This window comes from Bison bison, unplaced genomic scaffold (genome assembly GCF_000754665.1).
Source record: "Bison bison bison isolate TAMUID 2011002044 unplaced genomic scaffold, Bison_UMD1.0 scf7180017864066, whole genome shotgun sequence".
Lineage (NCBI taxonomy): Eukaryota > Metazoa > Chordata > Mammalia > Artiodactyla > Bovidae > Bison > Bison bison.
This window is the reverse complement of record NW_011494638.1, coordinates 3,413,613-3,434,705: the sequence shown is the minus strand read 5'-3', so window position 1 is coordinate 3,434,705 and position 21,093 is coordinate 3,413,613. Positions and strand designations below refer to the sequence as shown.

Here is a 21,093-nt window from a genome sequence, read left to right as displayed (position 1 = left end):
TCACATAAGAATAGAGTAAAAACAGATTTGAGGTACAATATAACTCAAGATTTCAAGTGGCTAGAAAAGAAAATTGGGCCAGAAAACTGTGCCATTTAAAACATCTGGAACTCCAAGGAGACTGTTGTCGGAAATCATTCTTGAACATCCAGACTTTGGTCTAGGTGAACTCACTACTTAACTAGTCTTGTTGTTGGAACTCGGCATAACAGTTCTAATTCTTAGTGAAAGTACAAGTCTCCAAGGAATCAGAATTTTTGGCTCACTCAGGAACCTTAGGTACACGTGTCTGAGGGAAAAGCTCACATCCTGTGAGAACATCAGGGGTTTTTCTAGGTCTCTGTCCTTGAAGGATCTGAATGGACACAAGATGGAAGAAAAGCAGATTCTTTTCATTAGAAAGGGGTGTCTACAACCCACATGAGCATTTTATCTCAGTGTTTGGGACTGGAAACAGGTTACCAAGACCCTCCCACTTAAAGATTCACTCTCTTGGAATGGGAATGAGGATTTAGACAACTCAGTCTTTAAAACACTCTATTAAAGACACAGAGCAGAGAAATAGAATGGTGGAAAAAACAGATTATAAAAATGAAATGTAACCAAGTTCCTAAATTAATGAAACCAAAATGTGCACAGAAATATTTGTCCTCCAGTAGCATCTGGCAGTGTTCACCTGGGTGAAAAGTAAACAATTGTAACTAACTCAAGTGGTTGTTAAAAAGAAAAAAACTAAATCTGAATAGTACTTTATGAACAGAATTGTTCTGTTAAATGATCCCACTATTCTAAAGACTTGCCAAGTAGCTCTTAGACTTTTATATTTTTGTGTCTGCATCTGTAGATGAAGTATGACTATATAAAGATACTATATGACACTAACTTTCATTTTAGTACTTTAGATATTTCAAATATATAGATATGTATGTTTGTGTCTAAAGAGAGTACATACAGCTGAGATATGGGAGATGATATTTATACTTGACCAAAGAAGGCTACTTAATGAATTTGGAGGGTTTTCTGTTTGTTTGTTTTTTAAGTAAAAAGTTTGATACCATTAATGCCCTCATTTTTATGAGCCTCCAGGTCCAGTTTGATTATCATTTCTTCCTTCCATAGTCCAGTGGTTTTTCTTTTTTTAGTGATTAATATTTGAAGCAAGCCAACAAATCATTCTGAATTAAACTTTAAGTTAATAAAGTTTCAATTCATAAATTTTCCAAACCAACATAAAAATTCATATTTTCCAGAGCTTAGTAATATAAAACTTTTAGAAGTCACATGTAAAAAACTTACTGCAAAGACCTAGTGGAGATACGGAGAAAGGTGGCAAATGAAACCAGAGGTGTGAATCACGTTAAAAACTGCATATGCGTTGGGACTGAGTCTTGAAAGGATAAATGTATATAAAGCATTAAAAACTAGTTTCAACATTAATTTTCCATTTGTGGAATGTAAAACTTGTAGTTTAACCATAAATTTAAATTAGCTATTCTGAAATAGACGTATTACTTTTTAGTGAAAGATTTCTAACAGCCAGAAGGACCACCATCAAAAGGTGCTATAGATGCTGGATCCTTATATTTTTATCTCACTTTACAGGACACAGGAAAAAGGGCATTTAGGGAAGAAAATGGATATTTTGGCTACAGAAAGGGAAAGCTGCAGTAATATAATCAATTTGTAATTAAGGAGCAATCCTTACTTAGCCTAGTAGAAAATAATATTTTAGAGTTTAATAAGCATTGATTGTCCTTGGTTTATTATTGTTTTTTTCCTCTATTTTACAAAAATACTTACCACAGAACACCATACAAAATGGTAAAACTGGATAGATAAACCTGAATTCTTTGTGGCTCAACATGCTATAATAAAAAGAAGATATTCAAAGAAGATATTATTTTCTCATATTAAATGATACTTTAAGAAATTAATGTATTTAAAATGAATATAATTAACATGATCTGTTTTTGTAATTATGAGACTGAATTTCATGCTTCAGGAATCAGTCTATTTTTCAGTTATATGGTGGTGATGATGTGTTAAAAGTAATGCCAACAGTTGATGTCAAAGTGAAATTCTAAAGTACAACTGCATTCTAAAAAAAGGGATTTCTGTTACCAACGCAAGTAATATTACTCAAATTTCAAACAGAAATGTACATTTTCATTTAGAATTACAGTACTTAAAATTGTGGTGGTTTCTGTTTTTTAAAAGCAAATACAATTTTCAACCTCTTAAAATTGAATATAATATTATTAAGCAAACTATATGTATCAGAAGGGCTTCCCTGGTGGCTCAGACTGTAAAGAATCTGCCTGCAATGCAGGAGACTTGGGTTTGATCCCTGGGTTGGGAAGATCTGGAGAATGTATTAAAAGTATTCAGATGGTCTGAGCATCAGCATTTGTTTGATATTTAAACGCTAAGTCGTGTCCGACTCTTTCCAACCCTATGAATTGCAGCCCACCAGGCTCCTCTGTCCATAGGATTTCCCAGGCAAGAACACTGGAGTGGGTTGCCGTTTCTTTCTCCAAGGGATCTTCCCGACCCAGGGATTGAACCCACGTCTCTTGTGTTACAGGCGGATTCTTTACCACTGAGTCACCAGGGAAGCCCTGAGAACCAGCATAATCACTGCATTTTCAATCTGCTAAATAATCCCCACTAACAAATCATAAGAATTAATGAACCTGCAAAAGATAAATAGTTTACCTTTCAAAGAATTTAATTTCTTGGTAACATTTAAAAAATGAACTATTTGAACAAATAAAATCTTACCTATAAACTAGTAGTGTCCATAGCACAGTCACCAAAAATATCCTGTACTTCTTTGGGGCTAGAAAGCAGCCATGAATAAAGAAGGGTAAGTGAGTACCCAGGACAGCTGGAAATCCTTGACTGAAGTACCAGTGCCATGGATGAGAACCATAAAATGATCCCAAATCCTGTAGTACATTGAATTTCAAAAAATTGTATTGAACCAGAGTCCACTGGGATAGTTGAAGGAAAAAGAAATAGAAATGTGTTAATGCCAAGTATGGGTTTTTGGCCTTAGGGAATTTGGCATAATCATGAAATTAAATCAGAATGAAGTCTGAATACTAGGTAGTTTACATTGATAATTTTGAATATGCAATAATTCTTTTTTATACTGTTATGGTTTATAATAGTATACTGAATACAGTTCCCTGTGCTATATAATAGAATCTTGTTTACCCATTGTCCATATAATAATTTGCATCTAATCGTAAACTTCCAATCCAACCCTCCCTCCACCCTCTTCCCCTTGGCAACCACAAGCCTGTTCTCTTGTCCCTGAGTCTGTTTTTGTTTCACAGATAGGTTCATCTGTGTCCTGTTTTATAGATTCCACATATAAATGATAATGGTATTTGTCTTTATCTGACTGACTTCATTTAGTATGATCATCTCTTGTTGCATCCATGTTGCTGCACATGGCATTACTTCAGTCTTTTTTATGGCTGAGTAGTATTCCGTTGTATGTTTATCCATTTATCTGTCAATGGATATTTACATTGTTTCCATGTTTTGGCTATTGTGAATAATGCTGCTATGAACATAATGGTGCCAGTATCTTTTTAGATTTAAGTTTTGTCTCGATATGTGGAAAAAGTCCCAGGAGTGGGATTGCTGGATCACATGGTAATTCTGTTTTTCATTTTCTGAGGAACCTTCATACTGTTTTCCATAGTGGCTGTACCATAAGCTTACATTCCCACCAAAGGTGTAAGAGGGTTCCCTTTTCTCCACATTCTCTCATGCATTTGTTAATTGTAGTTTTTAATGATGGCCATTCTGACCAGTGTGAACTGGTACCTCACTGTAATTTTGATTTGCATTTTTCTAATAGTGACGATGAACATCTTTTCATGTACCTATTGGCCATTGTATTTCTTCTTTGGAGAAATGTCTGTTTAGGTTTTCTGCCCACTTTTCGATTGGGTTGTTTGTTTTTCTGTTGTTGAGTTATATGAACTGTTGGCATATTCTGGAAATTAAGTCCCTTGTTGGTTGTATCATTTGCAAATATTTTCTCCTGTTCAAGTTGTCTTTTTGTTCCTTTTTTATGGTTTCTTTTTGGGTACTTTTCTTTTTTAAAAAATTTATTTTAATTGGAGTCTAATTACTTTACAATATTGTAGTGGTTTTTGCCATACATTGACATGAATCAGCCATGGGTGTACATGTGTTCCCCATCCCCATTTGTTTATATTTGTTTTTATTTCTGTTGCCTTGGGAGACTGACCTAAGAAAACATTGGCATCATTTATATCAGAGAATATTTTGCTTATGATCTCTTTTAGGGAGTTTTATGGTGTCATGTCTTATGTTTAAGCAGCCATTTTGAGTTTATTTTTGTGTATGGTGAGACATGGTATTCTAACTTCATCAATTTATAGGTAACTGTCCAACTTTCCTATTACTAGTTGCTGAAGAGACTGTCTTTTTTTCCATTGTATATTATTACCTCCTTTTTCAAAGATTAATTGACTGTAGGTGTGTGGGTTTATTTCTGGGCTCTCTATTCACTTCCATTGATCCATATATCCATTTTTGTGCCAGTACCATGCTGATTTGTTACTGTAACTTTGTAGTATTGTCTGAAGTCTGGGAGGGTTATGCCTCCTACTTTGTTCTTTTTCTGAAGGATTGCTTTAGCAATTCAGAGTCTCTTACAGTTCCATATAAATTTTAAGATTGTTCTAGTTCTGTGAAAAATGTCATGAGTAATTTGATAGGAGCAGTCACATTAAATCTGTAGATTCTCTGGGTAGTACAGCCATTTTAACAATATAAATTCTTTCAATGCAAGTGCATGGGATATCTTTTCTATTTCTTTGAATCATCTTAAGTTTCGTTTGTTAATGTTTTATAGTTCTCAGTATATAAGCCTTTCACCTCCCTGGTCAGGTTTGTTCCTAAGTATTTTGAGTGGTGTGATTTTGAAAGGTATTATTTTTTTTACATTCCCTTTCTGATATTTCATTGTTAGTGTAAATAAATGCAAAGGATTTATGTATGATAATTTTGTATCCTGCTACCTTGCTGAGTTCATTTATCAGTTTAGTAGTTTATGTGTGGAGTCTTCAGGGTTTTCTATAGATGGTATCATGTTATCTGCTATAATGACAATTTTGCCTCTTCCTTTCCAATTTGGATACCTTTTATTTCTTTTATTATCTGACTGCTATGGCTAGGACTTCCAGTACTGTGTTGAGTAGAAGAGGTGAGAGTAGGCATCCTTATCTTCTTCTAGATTTTAGTGGGAAGGCTTTCAGCTTTTCACCATTGGATATTAAATTGGCTATGGGTTTGTCATGTGTGTGTGCTCAGTCACTCAAGTCATGTCTGACTCTGCAACCCCATGGACTGTAGCCTGCCACGCTCCTCGACCCATGGGATTTTCCCCAGGCAAGAATACTGGAGTGAGTTGCCATTTCTTCCTCCAAGGGGATCTTCCTGACCCAGGTATTGAACCCACGTCTCTTGTGTCTCCTGCATTGGCAATCATATTCTTCACCATTGAGCCACTTGGGAAGCCCATGGGTTTGTCTTAAATAGCTTTTATTATGTTGAGATATATTCCTTCTATACCCACTTTGGCAAGAGTTTTTTTTATCATGAATGTTGAGTTATGGCAATGCTTTTTCTGCATCTAGTGAGATCATGTGGCTTCTGTCCTCTGCTTATGTGTCGTATCACATTGATTTGCCTATGTTGACCCATCCTTGTGAACCTGGGATGAATCCCACTTGGTCGTGGTATACAATCTTTTCTGTGTGTCTTTGGATTTGGTTTGCTAATATTTTGTTGAGAATTTTTGCATCAATATTCATCAAAAGTATTGGCCTGTAATTTTCTCTTTTGGTGATATCTTTGTCTAGTTTTGCTTCTTAGAATGTCTTTGGGAGTGATCCTGATCAGTATAAGCTCTTCACATGTTTGGTAGAATTTGCCTGTGAAGCCATCTGGTCCTGGACTTCTGTTTGTAGTGAGTCTGTTTACAGATTCTGTTTCTCCTCTAGTGATTGAAAGAGCACAATTCAAGAAGTGAATCAATTTCTTCTTGATTCAGTTTTGGTGGACTGAATGTTTCTAGAAACTTGTCCATTTCTTCTAGATTGTCAGATTTGTTGGCATATAGTTGTTCATAGTATTATGTTGCTTTGTATTTATACAGTATCAGTTGTTAACATTTCTTTTTTCATTTCTTAATTTATTGGGTCCTCTGTCTTTTCTTCTTGATGAGCCTGGCCAGAGGTTTGTCAATCTTGTTTATTATCCTTTCAGAGAACCAGCTCTTGGTTTTACTGATTTTTTTCATCTCTTAATTTTCTCTCTGATCTTTATTATTTCCTTCTTTCTGCTGACTTCTGGTTTTGTTTTTCTTTTTCTAACTCTTTTTACGTGGTAAGTTTAGGTTGTTCATTTTAAAATTTCTTTGTTTTTTGAGGAAAGCCTGTATCACTATGAACTTCTAAGAACTGCTTCTGCTGCGTCCGATTGATTTTGTATGGTTCTCTTTTCATTATCATTTATAATAACAGTGAAATCATTTATTAACTTTTTAAAAGTATTAATGTGTTCTTTGCAAAACACTAGGTTTTTGAGATTCAAGAGAGTATAATTGTTTATGCCCATTTTGACAGTGTAGCATGTAGACATAAAGAATTAATGAAAATAATTTTTATATGTTTGGTACCCATATTAAAAATTTTACTGTAGTACCATCTTATGGCATCACACATTACCTATTAAGATAAAGGTATGAAAACACTGCACTTTGAATTACAGCATAACAGCATCAAGTAGGTAATAACAACAATAGCAGCTAACATTAAGTGCTCACTTTTGCCATGCAGTGTTGTAAGTATTTTACATGTGTTATCTCATTTAATCCTCCAACCTTAAGAGACAAGTACCACAATTATTTCCAGATAAGGAAACTGGCAAGAATAACTGGTCCAAGATCTTACATCTTAATACACTAGGCTTTAAACAATAGCATCTGATTCCAGACCTATAAGTGACTTAAAAACAGGGAACTAAAAATCAACCAGAGGCTGTTACCAATTAAATTAAACTTATTACCATTATTATTAGATTAAATCTATATTGATGCTTTTGAACTATGGTGTTGGAGAAGACTCTTGAGAGTCCCTTGGACCGCAAGGAAATCGAACCAGTCCGTTCTAAAGGAGATCAGTCCTGGGTGTTCTTTAGAAGGAATGATGCTAAAGCTGAAACTCCAATACTTTGGCCACCTGATGCAAAGAGTTGACTCACTGGAAAAGACTCTGATGCTGGGAGGGGTTGGGGGCAGGAGGAGAAGGGGATGACAGAGGATGAGATGGCTGGATGGCATCACTGACTCGATGGACATGAGTTTGGGTGAACTCCGGAAGTTGGTGATGGACAGGGAGGCCTGGCGTGCTGCGATTCATGGGGTTGTAAAGAGTCGGATACGACTGAGCGACTGAACTGAACTGAACCGATACTAAATCTATTACCAATAAGATTAAACCAGATGCTTAAAGAATATTCTGGTTAAAATGAATTCTGAATAATTGAAGTTAACTAAAATCATTTAAAAGTTAACCTTTATTGTTACAAACCTGACAATAGTACTTTAAATGGATTTCTTAGAACTTCAATTAATACACAATTCTGTTATATGGAAAGTACAGCAAAGTGAACCAAAGGCATATGCTACTAGCTTTTCCCTAATATATCCCATATCATTAAAAAAATGGTTTGCCTATGTTTCTAAATACTCATGGATTAAAAAGTAAGGCTGAGTTTTTAGTGTAATAAAGTGACTATATTAAAGTAACTTAAAAAAAAAAGGTTAATTTTACTTACTTGACCAAAAAAAATACGATCAATTATCAGAGACAAACTCAAAGTGACAAATCTGGAAAACAAAACAGAATGGTGACTAACACTTTGAACATACTGAAAATCCAGCAATGGCATATGACTTAGTGGCATATAGCATCAAAAGCCACTTTAAAAATGCTTCAAAAGTTTCTCCAGCTGAATATGGATTTACACGTTTTGAAAGATATTTCATTGAAAAAAGCTGTATTTAAACTTTTTAAAAGTAATAAATTCTGTATTACCTATTGCTGCATAATGAATTACCACCAAATGTTTTGGCAACCTAAAACTATGAGCATTTATTATCTCACAGCTTCTGTGGGTTAAGAATCCAGGCAGAGCTTAGCTGGGTATCTCTGACTCAAGATCTCATAACTTTTTAGGATACTGACTGGGTCCGTAGTTTCAGCTGAAGGTTCTCATGATTTTTCCCTACAGCATGCATTGTCACTTCTCAAGTTTTTCACACATAAATTAATCATAGTTTTTAGCTGTCTCCCCGAACTGGAATGTATAATTCATGAAGGAATGGACTTTGTTTTGTTAAATTGCTGTATCTCTAGCATCTGGAACAGCACCTAGCACATATCAGGATTAAATATTTGCTGAATGAATGCTTTACAATCAAAACAGTTAATAAATCTGAGAAATGACAATAGTGGCAACTTAGCCACCATGTGATTTTGTCCTTTTTTAATAGCTACCAGAAATAGCCTGTACAGAGTGAATACTAATATATTAAAAAGATCACTGTTTTAAGTGTCAAAGTGCATTCATTCCTTCAATGAATAATTATTTTGTATATTCCACTAGGTACCTGGTATAATTCTGATCCTAGGAGCTCAAAATATAGTTAGAGAACCTGGGCTTCAATCCCATTTTCATCATAGCAACCCAGTGACACTGGCTAATTTAATTTCATCAAGCCCTCCATTTTCTGTATCACAAAGTAAAAACACACCTACATTTGCCTAGATCCAAGAATTGTGAAATCAGGTAATATGTGAATATATATTGTACGGTTATCATAAAACCCGATACAAATGTGAAGGAATCAAATATCCTTAAAATATATTTGAAAAATATTTAAGAAATAAAGCATAGGAAAGTTCTAATTTAGAAAAACTCCCAGGATCATTTAAGCAAATTAAAATACTCAGAATCACAACTAAAAATATAAAATTGGAAATACTATGTTTCCTTGGTCTGATAATTCTCAGTGATATTAGAAGATATACCTGACTAAAAAGATGTAAAATCTTGTTCATAATCTTTAATTTATTAAAATTAATATGATGGATTGTAGCCATACTTACCCTACAGGTAAAAACTGATGCAGAATAAGATCAAGCTTTCTCTGTTCTTGCCAGAAATGTCTGAACAGCAAAGGTATCCATGGAATAACAGCTGTGGGACGGATTATGAAGGCAAGTGCCACCAGGGATGAGTACTTCACACTATACGTAAGGAAAAGGTATTATTAAGACAACTTGGAAGTGAGTTCAGAGGTTATCTATTTACTCTGTGGTATTATATATATTTATTTTTTTAATTAGAGCATTTTCTTTTTGGTATAAATAGCTATCTGAACATGGGGAACTTACCTGAACTTTATGGTTCTTAATTTTTCTTGTCCATAAAAAAGAGGTAGTATGTAAGGTCTTTTCCAGCTTTACTTAATATTCTAGTATTTCCAAGTAAGAAGTTATTCTAATCTTAATGTTAGTTTTATTTACTGAGAGATATATCAACTTTTAACCATAAAACTCTGTCAAATCCTTTTCTGGTGGAAGTGTCTTCTACCAAAATAAAAGACAGTCACACATTTTCTAAGGGAGAAAAAAAAAACTTTTAAAGAACCATTGGGATTATTTAGGCAATGTTGGGCTTCTGGGCACATGTGGTTTTGTTCAGAAAGTAGGCTTGTAGTTTTGCCCATCTGAAAGATACATATATCTGTGTATACATATATAGATATACACCTGATTTTAAAAAAGCTTACTGTAAAAACCTATATGATCATGGATAGAAATGTGGGTTTTTACTATTAGGACCTCTCTCAATAAATAGTTGAAGGAGAGCACCTAATAATTTAATCATCAAGGCGACAGACAGTGGCAAAAGAACTTTATGGTACTATGATATACCTATTGACTAATAAGTAACTATAAAGAAATTTCCAATGTTGGTGAAGATGTAATAGGGATTTCAAGTTCAAATTCTTATGGAGACCAGGTAAATAATAAAAATTTGCATGGAACCTCCAATAGTGTCATGAAGGAAGCTTGGCCCAGAATGTTGCCAGGCCTTACATTTTTTCAAGAGAAACTAGAAATCAAGATTTTAGGTAAGATCTCCCAATTTAAAAAATTTGCCAAGTAGTTAAGGTAAAGAACAAAAACACTGAGCAGGTGAAATAAAACACCTCTGGCTTGGTCTGAACTTGTAGTCAGCCTAATTGCAAATTCTGCCATAGTGAAACTACCTAGAGGATGCCCAAATGTATCTAGTCCTACCTAACCTCACTCCAAATTTTCCAACTTGGATTTCTTACTCCTTTCTGAATATTTCTACATAATTCTTACTGGAATTTAAAATCAAAGTATATGAAATAAACCCCTTAACTTTCTCACAAACCTGTTTAGTGTCTAGTATTTAACAGTATCACTCATTTTCTGTCTAAAAATTTGGAGTCACCTTAAATCCCAGCTTTTCATCCCATACATCCACTTTCCTTCTCATTGCCATGATTTTACATCAAGTCTTCTCACTTGCCTAAAATCTTCTCATAGTTGTGTCTCCTGTTTGGAATCTTTTCATAGTCATTATTTCTAATTTTGCAGAAATATTTCTTAGTATCATTGTCACCGTCAATACTTACTCAACACTTACTGTGTAATAGGACACACTGTCTACAGATTCTCATTTAATTCTTGAAAGTGGCTCTATTCTCATTTGATAGAAATCAATGTTTATACATCCTCATCTATAGGTAACGAAAGTGAATGCCTATTCTAGCAGTCAAGAGTCTTAATGCAGAAATGATGTTATTTGGTTTGATCCTCAACAACCTTGTATATAAGGAAGAATGGATACTAGCTTCTTAACTAGATTCCCAGATTTTCTAGCTTTCTCCCTTTTAATATATCCTCAGTATTGCTACTAGGAGAGAATTCTAAATCAGGTTTAATTGTGTCATGCTTCTCAAAGCTACTGGTACCCTGCTACTTATAAAATCTGAATTCTGGAGAAGGGCAAAATGCCATGATAGCCTCATTCCTCTCTTCTCCCACACATTAGCTCCTCCAGACAACCTCCCCAGAATACAGTGAAACCCTATTCTGATGTTCCTTTTTCTTAGTATTTTATACCAATTTATATAAACCCAAACCATGTCCATGTATTTTCTATTTGCCATCCAGGATCTACTCTGTTCTTCACCTGCCCAGAGTGTAGGGAGGGTGACCTATTGGACTGTATCAGTGGGCTGCCTTGCTCTTTGGCTTCTCTTTGACTGGAGGGCAGAAGAGTCAGTGTATGTTTTTCACCCTGCTCTTACCTTGCTTGGATAAAGGCTGGCTGTACCCCTCTATTGTTGGGGTCCTCTCTAAAAGAGTTCTAGGGATTTCAGTAACAGTTTCCTCTCCTTACTCCCTGAGGCCAAAGGATAACAGAAACTTCTGTGTGACTAGCCCTCAGGTACTATGCTATGCTATGCTAAGTCACTTCAGTCATGTCCGACTCTGTGTGACTCCTAGACGGCAGCCCACCAGGCTCCCCCATCCCTGGGATTCTCCAGGCAAGAACACTGGAGTGGGTTGCCATTGCCTTCTCCAGTGCATGAAAGTGAAAGGTGAAAGTGAAGGCGCTCAGTCGTGTCCAACTCTTAGCAACCCCATGGACTGCAGCCTACCAGGCTCCTCCATCCATGGGATTTTCCAGGCAAGAGTACTGGAGTGGGGTGCCATCGCTTTCTCCGTCAGATACTATGGTATCCCCTTACTAGCTTTTCTAAACATTGTTTATACCTTTGTAAACAGTCCTTTTATTAAACTCTCTTTCCTGCTGTAATCAACTGTGAATTTGTGGTTCTGATAGCCTTCATGAATACTGGGGGAGTCCACTGGATATTGCAATATATTAATAATTTAAGATTTTTCAAAACCATGCTTTAGAGTTTTGTACATAATTGTAACAGTACTGTAACTCACCTGTTCATAGACTTTGAACCCTCCAAAGGATAGTAGAAAAGTGCAATTATAGTGAGAACAGTTTCCATGGTGTTTGTAAGAGTTCTGGTACAGCAATACCACGTGAACCAAGAGCATAACTGGCAAAAAAACTAAGAACAATTATAAGCAAATATATACGGAGTAGGAAATGGAAAAGCTTAGTATTATCTTTAAGGAAAATAGCAAGCAAGTCTAATGTTAAAAATGGGCATGCCCAAACGTTTTTAAGAAGTTATATCAAACACATGTCTATGATAATCAGATCTATATTTGTTAAAGTTAAGTTTATTCTTTCAGGTACATTTCATTTGATTTAAATCTCACTTCACACTAATAAAAGATATAAAAAAATGCAGATTCCTTGACGGCAGAGTTTAAAGACTGAAATTCATAGCTAGAATTTAATAATCGGTATTACTCAAATTGTAGTATATTACTGACAAGTATTTTCTTGATATTTTTATTGACCTGGTTTGGAATGTCCTGTTTCCTGATGGGAAATTGAAGACCACACACACACATAAAGTGACTTACCAGGAAAAAGCATTAAATTCTAATTTGGAAATTGACTAAATTAATAAACTACTTTTAGGTAGAACATGCAAACAGAAGCATCATTAAGTCTGAAAAACAAATACCTTTAAAAGAAACTTCTTAGTTGCTTCAAGGATGTTAAAACATGTCATACCAGCTTCCTATCTCTTCCAATACAGACTTTAAAACATGTTCCCAATTAACTTCTTGTGAAGTTAAAGGCTCTTCCTGAACTAGACGATCATAGTACTGCCACTTTGGAGGAAGGATTTTAAAGGCATTATGTCTCTGATGTTTTAGGTTCAGCCTTGGGCAGTGTATATAAGCACAAATTAAAGAGACTGACTTAATCCTTGAAGGACTCGATTGCTAAAGAAATCTGTCTTTAATGCAAATCAACACACTATCTGCAGAAATGTCATAATAATAATGTTAATAAATTAAATTGTATTTCAGAAATGTGTTGGTAAATTGGTTATCTGGAATTTGAAATATATTTGCCAACAGAAATATAAAAAAGGTAATAAGATTTCTAAGTTGGCTTATATAAGCTTACTTAATTGATAACTCTTTTTAGGATAGTTTAACTGGGAAATCATTCAGGATTTGAATGGGAGATTGAGAATCTCCTCACTGTGAAGTAAGTCAAATAACAAAAGACAATCTTCTGTACTTTTTCCATTATTCTAGCCAAAAGTGAAAGAGTGCATCACTGAGAAGAGAATTCTTAGGCCTGAGTTGCAGGTAGTTGGAGGAATAGTGAAAGGATTGTAAACAGCTGAGGTAGTCCATGTGGTAGGCAATAGTTTAGAACTGTTCCTACTGAATATTATGGCAAGTGAGACAAGGACTGAGCCGAGTCATGGTGCTTCCCAAGGCTGTGTCCTAGGCTTCGGCCTCTCTAGGGTTGCAGGGCACCAATGGTTTCTGCCACGTAGGGCTCATTCAGAAGGAGACAGCATGTCCACCTGCATCTTACTGTTCTGAATTATGGAAGTGCCTTTGTAAAGTTGTACAAGTTATCGTCTGAAACTGCCTTGGGAAAATTAGTCATGTTGACTGCCCTGTTCACGTGCTTCACGCTCACAGAAATGAAGGAAATAGATTTTCTAACGTGTTTTAAACTTACCACCCATCGTGCTACTTGCTGATTTTCTAGTTGCTTCATTAATGAGTAAAGCCTCAAGTCTGCTATAGCAGACAGAAGTGCTTGGGCAAGTCTAGGAATCCAAATCTTCATTAGTTAAAAAAAAAGGTATTAAAAACATCTGGTTAGTTCCCACTTTAAAACCATAAGAAATCAACAAGCTTATCCAACATTGATTGAAAGCCATTCTTAGTTTTAAAAAAAGATGCATTGTTCTGTTCTTCTGCAAAAATAACCTGTTTTTCTACAAAAAAAAACCTGCATTAATTTTCATGGAAATACCAAAAGATAGCTTTATCTTTCCTGTTCTCTCTATAATATATGTACTACAATACTATTAATTTTAAGTAGCCAGCAGCCCATTTCATTGTGTGAAGGCTCTATTTTAGAAGCACATTTAGTTGTTTTCATTAGCAAAACAGTAGGTAATTTTAAATGAAACATTTACAATACTGTGGGCTAAGTATCATACTAAGTACTTCATGTATATCAGCTCCTTCAGTCCTTCTATCAATCCTATGAGACAGGATTATAAATGAGAAAACAGGGACAGAGAGGTTAAATGATATCCGCAAAACTGCAGAGCTAGTTAGTGTGGAGGTCAGGGTTCAAACCCGTCTGCCTGATTCCAAAGCTCTTAGCTACTAAACTACATTGCTTTGCTATCCTGCAATATCAATAATGTGAGTTGCTTCTTTTTTTGTAGTCTATTATTATAGAAATATGGTTTTCAGATATTAAAGAAGAATAAAAAGAAAGTAAATGTATTATAACAATTACAGTTAATGATTCTATATCATACATTAATATCTTTGAGTTTTAAAATGTGTCACAGTTATCATTAACAAACTAAACACTTGCTGGTAGATCACAACTTAATTTTAGTTTGTTCAGAAGATGTGTTTCTAAAAATTTACATGTAAATCTGTATTTTATTGCATCAAACTTCACTAATTTTACGTTATAATTAGAGCTGCTTTACTTTCTTTTTTTTTGCTGCTTTACTTTCAATTGTCAGTGATTTCTAACACTTTAGCTTTATGTCCTTTATCAGTACTCTGTAAGTATATGTTTAAATCATAACGGTACATTGTACTTCATAATTCCACTTAAACTGTGCCCGTAATATACAGTAAAAGGCACCTCTGTACTCACCTTCTGTTTGCCCTGCAAAAGAATCTATCAGCCTCCTCCTCACTTCCCAGGTCTGCAGATACTTCATGTGAAAAGTTAATTTCGCTACAAACTTGATATGAGCTGAGTGTTGAGGTAGCCACTAAAATACTAAAAGAATTCTTGTGCACTGAGAGAAGTATAGTTATTTATGAACTTAATGAGCCACTATATTCTGAGCTACTTGCCCTAGCTTTCAATATTGTGTTCAGTTTCAAGACCCACATTTTAAGATTAGACATTAATAAATTACAAGATGATTATGAGGTTTTAAGACTGGAGATGTTTATCCTGAATAAATAGGATTTTTTGAAGTGTTATGTAAAAATCTTGAATTTAAAAGTAGATAGATTTTAGCTGAACACAAAAATAAATGGAGTTGTAAATTTCTGGTTGTTAGCAGTCTCTCCAGACTTTATCATAATTTTCCAGGTTATAATAAGGCCTTGACAAGAATTAAAGTGTTACACATGGCTGCTGGAGAATAAAATCTAGTGTGATGGAGTAAAGAGAAGATGGAATGTGACAGGAGTGAACCCTGAAGATTAGGCCTTTGTTGGTAGCTTACCATTCTATATTCCTGTTCTTTAAGATCCTGACCCTTCCTTTCCTGAAGCTCCAGGAGCTGGATGTCTGTGTGCCATCTTCTGACTGTTCAAAACCCCCACTATGGTACACTGCTCCCACCGCAACAGGTCTCCCTTCTTATTCCTCTTCTCACAATATTCCAAGCCAGTGCTCTCCAGTATAAATACAATGTGAGCCATATACTGAATTTTAAATCTTATAGTAGTCAAAAAGTGAAAAATGTCAAAACAGGTAAAATGAACCTCAATACTTTTATTTAACTCATTATATCTAAAATATTTCAACATTTAATCAATGTAAAAATTACAGAAATATTTTACATTCTTCTTTTGCTCTAGTTCTTTGACATTTGGTATGGATTTTACACTAAGAGCACGTCTCAATTTGGACTAGCCACATTTCTAGCATTTCCAGTCTTGAGTAGCCACATGTGAGTGGTGGCTTCTGTATTGAACAGCAGAGCTCTAAGCCATCCTTAATTCTGTCCACATACCTTATGAAGTTTAGAGAGAAGTTATCTGGAAAGAGCACTGGACTGTGAATAAGTAGACATAGGATCTACTTTTAGCTTTTAATATGCAGTGACTTTGGTCTGTTTTCTTCATCACTTCTCTGACAACCTTCTGGTTTCAAAATTATATAATCTATTTTAAAATAATCAAGATGAGAGTATGATGACTGACAGAATCATAATGGTTCTCTGTTCAAGTTCTATCTTGAAGACTCCTTCATTCATAATCTAACCTATTTTCTGGGATAGTATATACATTTGCCTAGGCAAATATGAATATCCTGCATATCTAGAAGCTAGTGGGTAGTCATGAGAGATGAAAAAACAATTCACAGTTCCTAACTTCTACATGAGTTAATGGGAGAAACAACTCCTACTGCTCTCAATTTTCCTTCCCTGTGATATTCTCAAATGAAGCATCAATTTCACCAATATGGTCTTTGTTTTTCACTAATGGGTAATTAGGTATCATTGTAAAGGGGAGGGTACAATACAGCCTTTAAAAAAAAGAGAACTAAACCAAACTCCACAACCTCAGTGTCTTTCCAGGCTTCAAAAAACCTTTCAGGATTTGGGCTGCCTTTAGAATTCTGGGCCACTTCCCTAACAGAAAATGGGAAAGGGCCAAACTGTTGAGTCCAATTTGATGATAGCTTAAAGGATGTTGATAATGAGGTTAGAAAAACTTCTGCAACGTTAGTTCTTCTTTTGTATCTTTTCTTGGCCACTGACCCCAGAAATCCATTATCTTGGAATTACAACCCTGCTCACTCTTGATGGTTAATTACTACACACCACAATGACTGTACATATCAATATATTTTTATCAAGTTAATTTGCCTAATTTTTAATTTCAGCACTAAATCCTGAGTAGGTTTATATGTATTTAGTTTTCATAGGCTCACATAACATGGCTTTATGTTTACAAGTTAAAAAAAATAAGATATATCACTTTCTTAAGTGATTCTTTTATGAAGGAAATTTACTTTTAAAGTACAAATAATATATAGTCATTCTGAACATCTGTATATCTTAATAGAATTTCTCACAGCAGAACAGTAATGCTTAACGTTTTTAGCACATATTGAACGCTTACACATCACCGTGTGTCTTTGAACCCTGGGCTTCCCAGATACAGAGTTCAGCAACAGTAGTCTTTTAAAAACAAACTTGCATAAATAATAATTATCATTTAATATTAATATACATTAACCTTAAAAAAAGGATGAAATCTGTTAATGACTATTTTGATTACTTTTATTTAAACTTACCAGCAAATGAACACTGTCTTTCCCCAAAAGATGCAGAATCTTGTAAATGCTTGCAAAGATTAAGGGGTAAGTATAACCCCTCAATCTTTCTGTCCATTCCCAGGTCAAATAACCATAATTAGTAACATTAAGGACTAATGTTAAGTAGCATTGAAACAGAACCTCTTTTCATTTCTACATATAAAACTTATTTTTCAGCAAAGAAGCTTAAATAAAAACATAGTATTTTATACAGGGTATTGGAAATAAAAATGTAGTTGGCTAACTAAACAATTTCTTCAAAGCAGGAATGTTTTTTACTTCATCTATATCCTCCACATTACTGAGCACTGTGGGAATATATACCAAAGGCTTAGTACATTAACACCAAAGAAAGTACAGAAGAAATATTAGCCTAAAATAATGGCACTCTTTTATAGGTTAAAATTACTCAGAGAAGATATGGAAAATTGACTGAAAACATGTCAGAGCTGACACAGTTTCTGAGATGAATACACATTTCTAGTCCAGGAATAGAAAACTACAAAGGATATTTGAAAACCATACGATGTGCAACTTCAAGAGACTGCCAGTATTCATCTGGAACAAAACTTGTCTGGACTAAAAAGCAGTTACATATTCGTAATGCTATGATAAACAAGACCAGATAAATGTTTTCACCAAGATCTGAAAAAAATGAACAAACAGGTAATCAGGCAACTTCCACTTGGAGAACAAAAATCTGCTCTGATGGGCCCCTTGCTCAGGCTCTGTTAAAGTGCAGTAGTGAATTCCAGCCCCTCCACACTACTCAAAAGCAGACCTGGGTGGGAGGTTAGACAAAGCGCCATAGCCTCATCAATGGGGGATTACCACTCCTTTCATTTAACAAATCAAATATTAAGATACATTTTGAAAAAGAGATTGGGTTAACTAAGGCCTTAAGCTAATATATGTGTATATAATGAAAGAAACCAGCTAACAAATTACTAACTTCGGAAGCAACATTTTGTATATGTGCATATACTGGCATATAAAATGGTCCTTTGTACACTTTAAATAGTCCTTATTGATGCTTTTGTATGCTAGGCACTGAATTCATTCCTTTACATGCACTATGTCATTTAGTCCTCATTGCTAGGGGGAAGGTAGCATTAGCCCTATTTTATACGAGAAAACTGAGGCTCAGAAGTTAAACTGCCTTCTCCCAAGTTAGAAAGGTTATAAATAAACAGGATTCAAAACCAGGTCTGTATGTTGACTCCAGTCCTCTTAACCACAAATGGACATCTTACACACTACAGATTTTTTAAATGTGAATTTAGCTGCCAACACTTAAAAATCAGATTTTATGTTAACATCTGTATTGTAGCATATCAAAACTCCTTAAGATCTGGCAACATAGAGCTCAACTGGCAAACAACTGGCTGGTACTGAAATATAGGGTCCTTTGACTTCTTACTTGTATTTAGCCTTGCCTCTTCTGTCTCCTGGCAACTTGAGTTTGCAGCCTGCCTCTGATCCACTGTGAGTCTTTTACTATCATTCTGGGTTCCTGCACTTTCATTCCTTATTCTTCAGGAACATTTCCTTTTTTAAAATTGGAGGGTATTAAAATATTGTGATGGTTTTGCCATGCATCAACATGAACTGGCCGCAGGTATAACACTCGTGTCCCCTCCCTCCCCCCTAACCCCCCACCCCCACCCCATCCCTCCAGGTTGTCACAGAGCGCTGCCTTTGAGTGCCCCATATCATACTCAGACTTCCATTGGCTATTATTTTACATAGGTAACATACATGTTTCAATGCTATTCTCGCAAATCATCCCACCCTCTCCTTCTCTGGGTCCAAAATGTCTGTTCTTTATGTCTGTGCCTATGCTTCCCTGCACACTGGCACCATCTTTCTAGATTCCATCGTTCAGTTGTCAACATACACATGAACTAATATATGACATTTGTCTTTCATACTTCACTCTGACAGGGTCTAGGCTCATACACCTCATTAGAACTGACTCAAATGCATTCCTTTTTAGAGCTGAGTAATATTCCATTGTGTATGTGTACTATTTTCCAATGGACAACCAGGTTGCTTCCATGTAATAGCTATTGTAAATAGTGCAGCAATGAACATTGGGGTACTTTTTCAATTCAAGACAACGTGTATTTTTCAATTCTGGTTTCCTCAGAGTATATGCCCAGTAGTGAGATTTCTGGGTTGTGTGGTAGTTTTATCCCTAGTTTTTTAAGGAGTCTCCATACTGTTCTCCATTGGTGGTATCAGTTTGCATTCCCACCAACAGTGTAAGAAGGTTCCCTTTTCTTCACACCCTCTCCAGCATTTATTGTTTGTAAACTTTTTGATGATGGCCATTCTGACTGGTGTGAGATGATACCTCATTGTGGTTTTGATTTGCATTTCTCTAATGAGCAATGTTCTGCATCTTTTCATGTGTTTCTTAGCCATCTGTATGTCTTCTTTGGAGAAATGTATGTTCATGTCTTCTGTCCACTTTTTGATTGGGTTGTTTGTTTTTCTGGTATTGAGCTGCATGGGCTACTTATATATTTTGAAGATTCTTTGTCAGTTTAATTTGTTATCTTCTCCCATTCTGAGTGTTGTCTTTTCACCTTGCTTATAGTTTTCTTAGTAGTGCAAAAGCTTTTAAGTTTAATTAGGGCCCACTGGTTTATTTTTGTTTTTATTTTCATTACACTAGGAGGTGAGTCATAGAGGATCCTGCTGTGATTTAGGTCAAAGAATGCAGGAATACATTTTAAATGTTTTCACTGGTGCATTCAACACCACGTAGTGCCCCTTGTGAACTTTAGTCTTTCAGAAACAAACCTCCCTACTGGACTGTATCTGCTGTCCGAAAACCTTGTTCTCTCCTTTTCTCCTCTTTGTGGCCTTAGGCAGAAAAAAGTGTACTCAGAACTGGCCCTTAAATAACAGCCTTCGGCACATACAAGGCACGCAATATATAATGAATGAATGAGGAACCTATCTACAAACCCACTCCGACAGATCAGAATCCCACTTGCTGGGGTCGAGACCAAAGAAAAGGCGGAGGGGCCAGCAGGAAAAAGCAATGTGGCGGGGGGTCAGACCTGGTTCCACTCCAGGAATCAGCCCTCCGTAGATACGAAACTTTGGGAACACTGGGTCAGGGTGGCCACTCCCTCGCTGACTTGGGATGGCCACATCATGCTTATTCACTTCACATGGCTGCGGAAAGCTGGCACAAAACAATGCAGAATACAGTGCCCTGCAAGAGACGGGGATCTAGAATCCCATTTCCAGCGCAACGCAATTTCTTGGCGCACCACGCCCCCCCAACTCCCGGCCTCCCAGTAGATGGAGCCCTCGTTCAGGGTCGCCGATTTCCCGCCATCACCACCCAGCTCGGCGTCCACACCCCCTCACTCACCCCCACAGCGCCCGGTGCTCTTCTGCGGGCTGAGATACAAGGTGGACTTTCTCGTTCGCAGCTTCGTCTTCTCATGAGAGCGGTTCTGGAGACCGCGGAAAAAGAGGCCGCCGCCTCCGCCGTCGTCTCGCTCCATTCTGCATCAGCTTTGAAGTCCACTGGGGACCGCCAGCAGCCAACGTCCCCAGCAATGGATGGCTGAAGCGGCGCTCGTTGCTCTTCCGCCCACTAAGTTTGGCCTTTGTAAGCTGCCGTGCCGGAAGGCGCGAAGATAGCCGGGAAAAAGGCATCTTCGTCCCGCCCACTTCCAACGGTGGTCC

General features: G+C 36.1%; 1 protein-coding gene across 1 annotated transcript in view; it reads right to left on the bottom strand.

The window, feature by feature from the left end:
* PIGB (phosphatidylinositol glycan anchor biosynthesis, class B) overlaps positions 1–21,084 on the bottom strand; it is a 25,742-nt gene extending 4,658 nt beyond the window's left edge. The window contains exons 1-9 of the mRNA XM_010836776.1: positions 20,774–21,084; positions 17,895–18,027; positions 17,362–17,479; positions 13,801–13,905; positions 12,117–12,247; positions 9,222–9,362; positions 7,888–7,939; positions 2,782–2,993; positions 1,801–1,865 (exon numbers count right to left, since the gene is read on the bottom strand). Of these exons, the coding sequence (XP_010835078.1) occupies positions 1,801–1,865; positions 2,782–2,993; positions 7,888–7,939; positions 9,222–9,362; positions 12,117–12,247; positions 13,801–13,905; positions 17,362–17,479; positions 17,895–18,027; positions 20,774–20,909 (1,093 nt within the window). The 5' untranslated portion in view covers positions 20,910–21,084. The remainder of the gene's footprint in view (positions 1–1,800; positions 1,866–2,781; positions 2,994–7,887; positions 7,940–9,221; positions 9,363–12,116; positions 12,248–13,800; positions 13,906–17,361; positions 17,480–17,894; positions 18,028–20,773) is intronic.
* Positions 21,085–21,093: the final 9 nt, after the last annotated feature.